This window comes from Melanerpes formicivorus, unplaced genomic scaffold, assembly GCF_026170545.1.
Source record: "Melanerpes formicivorus ecotype bairdi unplaced genomic scaffold, bMelFor1.0.p_v2 SCAF_73, whole genome shotgun sequence".
NCBI lineage: Eukaryota > Metazoa > Chordata > Aves > Piciformes > Picidae > Melanerpes > Melanerpes formicivorus.
This window is the reverse complement of record NW_027142425.1, coordinates 3401047-3407046: the sequence shown is the minus strand read 5'-3', so window position 1 is coordinate 3407046 and position 6000 is coordinate 3401047. Positions and strand designations below refer to the sequence as shown.

The window sequence follows — 6000 nt, the reverse complement described above, 5'->3', positions numbered from 1 at the left end:
GTGCAGCGCAGATTAGGCATTAGGGAGAAATCCTTCCCATGAGGGTGGAGAGGCAGTGAGGAAGGTTGCCCAGGGAAGTTGTGGAAGCTCTAACCCTGGAAGCAATCAAGGCCAGGTTGGATAGGGGGTTCAGCAACCTGGTCTAGCAGGAGGTGTCCCTGGCCATAGCAGGGGGGTTGCAACTAGATGATCTAATTAAGTAGATGATTGTTCAGTATCCTCATTAACAGATTGGAGGAAGGAACAGAGTGTGCTGTCTGCCAGTTTCCTGATGGTACCAGACTGGGAGGAGTGGCTGATAACCCTTCAGGCTGTGCTGCCACTCAGACAGACTGGGCCAGGCTGCAGAGCTGGGCAGAGGGAAGCTCGTGAAGTTCAGCCAGGGCAGGTGTAGAGTCCTGTACCTGGGGAGGAACAACCTCCTGCAGCAGTACAGGTGAGGGGGGACCTGCTGGGAAGCAGCTGTGTGGAGAAGGACCTGGGAGTGCTGCTGGACAAGCTCCTCATGAGCCAGCAATGTGTTCCTGTGGCCAAGAAGGCCAATGGTCTCCTGGGGGGCATTTAGAAGAGTGTGCTCAATACATCACCCAGCCCACACCAGTCCAGACTGACCTCTGAGGAGGTCCCGCAGCTCACACCAGTCTGTGACTGGTTTCCAAGCTCTCCATCCCATCCCATCCCATCCCATGTCTCTCATCCCTGAAGCCCCCAGCTCATGCCTCTGATCCCTAATGCCCCCAGTCCCTGTCTCTGGCCCCTGAAGCCCCCAGCCCACCCCGCCCCATGTCTCTGACCCCTGAAGCCCCCAGCCCACCCCGCCCCATGTCTCTGACCCCTGAAGCCCCTACCCTGTGTCTCTGACCCCTGAAGCCCCCAGCCCACCCCGTGTCTCCGACCCCTGAAGCCCCCACCCCGTGTGTCTGACCCCTGAAGCCCCCAGCCCACCCCATCCCCGTGTCTCCGACCCCTGAAGCCCCCACCCCGTGTGTCTGACCCCTGAAGCCCCCAGCCCACCCCACCCCGTGTCTCTGTCCCCACCCCGTGTCTCTCCCTCCCGGCGACGCCGCGGCAGGGGCGGGGCGGGGCGCGGCGCGGGGGGGGCGGGGCTCGTGGCGGCGGCGCGGGGGCTGCCGGGAAGGGCCGGCGGCGGCGGCGGCGGGGCGATGGCGGCGGCGCGCGGCCGGGGCTGCCCCCCGCGGTGGCGGCGGCGGCGGTGGTGGTGGTGAGCGGGCAGCGGCGATGCGCGGGGCTCCCGGCGACGATGGAGGACCGGTCCCACAAGGTGCTGCTGGCGCTGGTGATGCTCTTGCTCTTCGCCGTGATCGTGCTGCAGTACGTCTGCCCGGGCACCGAGTGCCAGCTCCTGCGGCTCCGCGCCTTCAGCCCCTCCGCCGCCGCCGCCGCCGACCCGTACCGGGCGGAGGACGAGACGCCGGCGCGGTTCGTTCCCCGTTTCAATTTCTCCGCCGGCGATTTGCTGCGGCGGGTGGACTTCAACATCAAGGGGGACGACCTGATCGTGTTCCTGCACATCCAGAAGACGGGCGGCACCACCTTCGGGCGGCACCTGGTCCGCAACATCCAGCTGGAGCAGCCCTGCGAGTGCCGCGCCGGGCAGAAGAAGTGCACCTGCCACCGGCCCGGCAAGCGGGAGACCTGGCTCTTCTCCCGCTTCTCCACCGGCTGGAGCTGCGGGCTGCACGCCGACTGGACCGAGCTCACCAACTGCGTCCCCTCCGTGGTGGACAACAAGAAGGAGGTTCGGCTCCGGCCCTCCAGGTGAGGCCGTGCTGGGGCACCGGGGCCTTTCGTGGGGGGCTTGTCGTGCCTCCCCCCATAACCCCCCCCAGATCCTCCCCGGTGGCTCCCGTGACCGCCGAGCCCTCCTGGGTTTGCGGTGCCGGGATGGGCGGTGAGGACCCGCTGGGCGCAGCGGTGGCGGGGCTGCTGCTGCAGTGTGTGTGTGTGTGGGGGGCGGTGTTGTGAGCGCTTTTGGTACCGAGCAGCCCGGCACGGAGCAGGGTACAGCCCGGAGGGCAGCCCCAAACTGGCCCGGGGGCTGCCGCGGTGGGTGCAGCGTGTGCCCCCGGAGCAAACAAAACACGACCGACCCCTGCTCTGCTGCCGGTCCAGCGCTTTAAATGGTGTCCCGCGGGCTGCCGCGGTTGTCGCTGCGGGCAGGGACAGAGAGGGAGTTGCAGAGCCCGGTGCTCAGCATCACGGGCACCGTACCACACCGACAGGCCAGGCAGCCCCGCAGCTGAGGGACTGCCCCGGTGCGGCTCTTCTGCGGCTTACAGAGAGGCCAGGGTCCTTCTGCTGCCTCCTATCTCCTACAGCCTTTCCGTCCCTGGGGGGGAGTCACCTCGCTGCGCTGAGCCGCCCGGGTAGCCCCGCTGCAGCTCCTCTGCATGCCAGGAATCGACGGTGGGTTTGGGAGCGTTCAGGAGCAGCTGCGTCTTGTTCCCGCTGAAGTTGAGCTTGTGTGGGTGGCGGAGGCCTTGCCAAGTAAGAGGTTGCTCCTTCGGCTGCATTACCTGCAAATATTTGCGCTGCCCTTCAGCCCTAACCTTGTTTATTTCGCCTTGGCATTTTGAGTTTCAGTGACACTGCTCCCTTCATCCCTGCAGCTCCCTTTGAAGTTGCAAACCTCGCCTGACCTAGGTGGTTGCCTAAATGCTCGCCCCTGACTTTGAGCAGCCCAGCCGGCTGCTTCTGAGCAGCCAGGACCTCCTTCCTCTGCTCCTGGCGCTGTTTGGTCACAGCCTACCTTCCCTTTGTAACAGACCGGCTGGCTTTGGGCCACGGCTGGGCACGCAGCTGTGCCGTGCAGCAGAACAGCTCAGGGCTTTGGTGTCTTTTTTGTGTGTGTGTGTCGCTTTGCTGGGAAACTGGAAACGAGGGTATCGCTCCTCCTGCACTGCTAGACTGATGGCAGGTCCCCTTACAATGAGGGGACTGTTATACATCATGCTATCTGAAGTCGAGTCTAAGCACAGATTCACTTGAAATAGAAAGCAATTTCTTTCTAGAATTCCTTTTATATAGTGTGACACTACACTGCCATCTAGTAGAAAAATGGTTGGTGTCATTATTTCCCTTGTACCCGGGAAGCAGCTCTTTATGAGACTTGGCTGTTGTGATTCCTGCTCTTTTGTTTCCTCTACTGCTTTAAAATTTAATTGTCTCGTTTTTGTGACATCCCCCATTTGCAAACATCGGCAACCGATTCCTTGCCCTCTGGGCCTATTAGCTTCCTGTTTGCAGGCAGCTGAGCCTTCCAGGCTCCCCAGTTTATCTTACCTGTCCCAGAAATGTGGTGTTTGTCAGCAAAAATGGGAATTGCATAACACTGTGCTCTCTTTTGCTGCTGAACAGCATCCGGTGGTCTGTCTTTCTTTTGCCCCAGAGGTGGTTCTGACTCGCAGAGTTGGGGCAGGGATTCCCTTTCCTTCCCCAGAGACAGCTCTGCCAGTACTTGGGCTTAGCCTTGCCCTCCAGAAAATGAGGACAGTCCTTGTCCTGAACCCATCACTTTAGGCAGAAAGGCAGCACCAGGCTTCCAGAGCTGAGTTCTTGTCTGTAGCTTTTGGCCCGTGTGGTTGGTTGGTTTGTTTCCAAAGCATCCTTTTCTAAGTCAAAAAGTGTTTTGTGTACCTGCCCAAGAGTTCAGAGTGATGGCTCCTTATCCAGCAACTCATCTGTGTCACAGCTGACTTCTGAGAGGTGGCTTGGGATGGAAGCCAGGAGAAAGGGTTGAAAACGAAGCTGTGATGATTTTTCTTTTGTGTTAGGCAGAGGTCTGCTCTCTCCCAGGCTTCGAAATGATGTTTTATTTTTAATAACAACCTCATTACACCCAGCTTGCTTAATAGCTGTAGTTATTCTCCCAAGTAATGTCTTGACAAGCAATTATTTGGGCTGCAACCTCTCTTAAATGTTTAAAAATACGGGAAGAGGAGAAGTTCTTAAGAGAACAATGGTCCCTTCAAGTCTTCCTGACCAGTGTGCCTTTTATTTTGTGTTCTGGATTTGACAACATTCTTAGCTGACAGCTAGTTAATTAGCACCTATTCCTGGTGTCAGTGGTTGGGGCTAATCTCAGTGCTTTCTGGACTGATAAGAGCTTCCTTCAGAGCAGAAGGTGTGGAATGAGGCTCAGTGGAGGAGCTAGCCTGGCTGTTCCTGTGCTGGGGCTTTTTGGGGGAAGCCTGACTATCTTGGGGGTCAGTTCTGGGCCCCTCACTATAGGAAAGACATTGAGTTATTGGAGTGTGTCCAGAGGAGGGCAACCAAGCTGGGGAAGGGTCTGGAGAACAGGGCTGGGGAGGAGCAGCTGAGGGAACTGGGGGTGTTTAGTGTGGAGAAGAGGAGGCTGAGGGAGACCTCATTGCTGGGGAAGGGCCTGGAGAACAGGGCTGGGGAGGAGCAGCTGAGGGAACTGGGGGTGTTTAGTGTGGAGAAGAGGAGGCTGAGGGGAGACCTCATTGCTTTCTACAGCTCCCTGAAAGGAGGCTGCAGTGAGGTGGGGGTCAGTATCCAAAGTGACAAGTGAAAGCATGAGAGGAAATGGCCTGAGGAGGGGAGGTTTAGGTTGGATATTAGGAAAAATGTCTTTGCTGCAGGAGTGGTCAGGGATTGGCACAGGCTGCCCAGGGAGGTGGTGGAGTCCCCATCCCTGGAGGTGTTCGAGAAATGTGTGGATGTGGCACTTGGGGGCATGGTGTAGGGGGCATGGTGTTGTCAGGTTGACAGCTGGGCTTGATGATCTTGGAGGTGTTTTCCAACCAAAACAACTCTATGATTCTGTGATCCTGGGCAACATGTGCTGGGTTAGTGCTGGTGGGGAGGGAAGGAACAGCGCAGCCCTGGTGTGCATACCCTGAGAGAGGAGGAAGTGACTTGGGTGAGCAGAAGGCCTATTTGAGGAACATTCTTGAGGCAGGGAGCAGAATTTGTTCAGAATACAGAATTAAGCAGGCTGGAAAAGACCATGGGGATCACTGAGTCCAACCTATCACCCAACACCATCTGATCAACTAAACCATGGCACTCAGTGCCTCATCCAGGCTCCTCTTAAACACTTCCAGTGATGGTGACTCCACCACCTCCCAGGGCAGCACATCCCAATGGCCAATCTCTCTTTCTGGGAAGAATTTCTTCCTAACATCCAGCCTGAACCTCCCCTGGCACAGCTTGAGACTGTGTCCTCTTGTTCTGGTGCTGGTTGCCTGGGAGGAGAGACCAACCCCCACCTGGCTGCAATGTCTCTTCAGGGAGTTGTAGACAGCAATAAGGTCTCCCGTGAGCCTTGTCTTCACCAGGCTAAGCAACCCCAGCTCCCTCAGCCTCTCCTCATAGGGCTGTGCTCCAAACCCCTCACCAGCTTTCCTCAAGTGAAGCTTGGCTTGAGTGGGGTAAGAATTCCTGAGTTTATAAACAAGGTGATTAAAAAAGTGAGAGCTGCTGTAAGAGTGCTTTGAGCTGCCTGGCAGCCATACAATGCAGCCTGTAGTGACTGTCTGTGGGCTGTGTAGCCTTGTCTGGGAATAGCCAACTGAGCACTCCTTGTTCCAGCAAACTTTTTAGCTCACACCTCTGTGTGATTCCTTTGCACAGAGGTTTGCCTCGAGGGCCTTGGAGAGTCTGTCAGATTGCTGCTTAGCAGGGCTGTTCTCTTCAAAAGCTGAAGCTTTGTTAGTCTGGAAGATGCTCAGTCCTGGGTCTCTGGTGGCTCAGCAAATAAGTACAGAGCATCACCACAGCATGATGTGCTGGCTCCATTCTGGAGGGCATGCCCATGAAGAACCTGGTTGTCTGCAGAGTTTATCCTCCAGCCTCTGCTCTTAATCCCACCACTGTTTTCTTTGGGAGTTGCAGTGGTGGAGGGCAGGTTCCTGCGCTGGAGCAGCAGAAAAGCTCAGGGTGGCTGTTGTGATGGGGTTGTTTTTGCTTGGGGTTTAACACAATGATGCTTTCCTGCCCATGAGCCTGTAGGTT

The 6000-nt window shown here is 57.4% G+C and overlaps 1 protein-coding gene across 1 annotated transcript in view; it reads left to right on the top strand.

Annotated features, from left to right (window-relative positions):
- Positions 1–1150: 1150 nt before the first annotated feature.
- Positions 1151–6000, top strand: part of HS6ST2 (heparan sulfate 6-O-sulfotransferase 2) — a 270255-nt gene continuing 265405 nt past the window's right edge. The window contains exon 1 of the mRNA XM_068163662.1: positions 1151–1779. Coding sequence (XP_068019763.1) covers positions 1262–1779 — 518 coding nt within the window. The 5' untranslated portion in view covers positions 1151–1261. The remainder of the gene's footprint in view (positions 1780–6000) is intronic.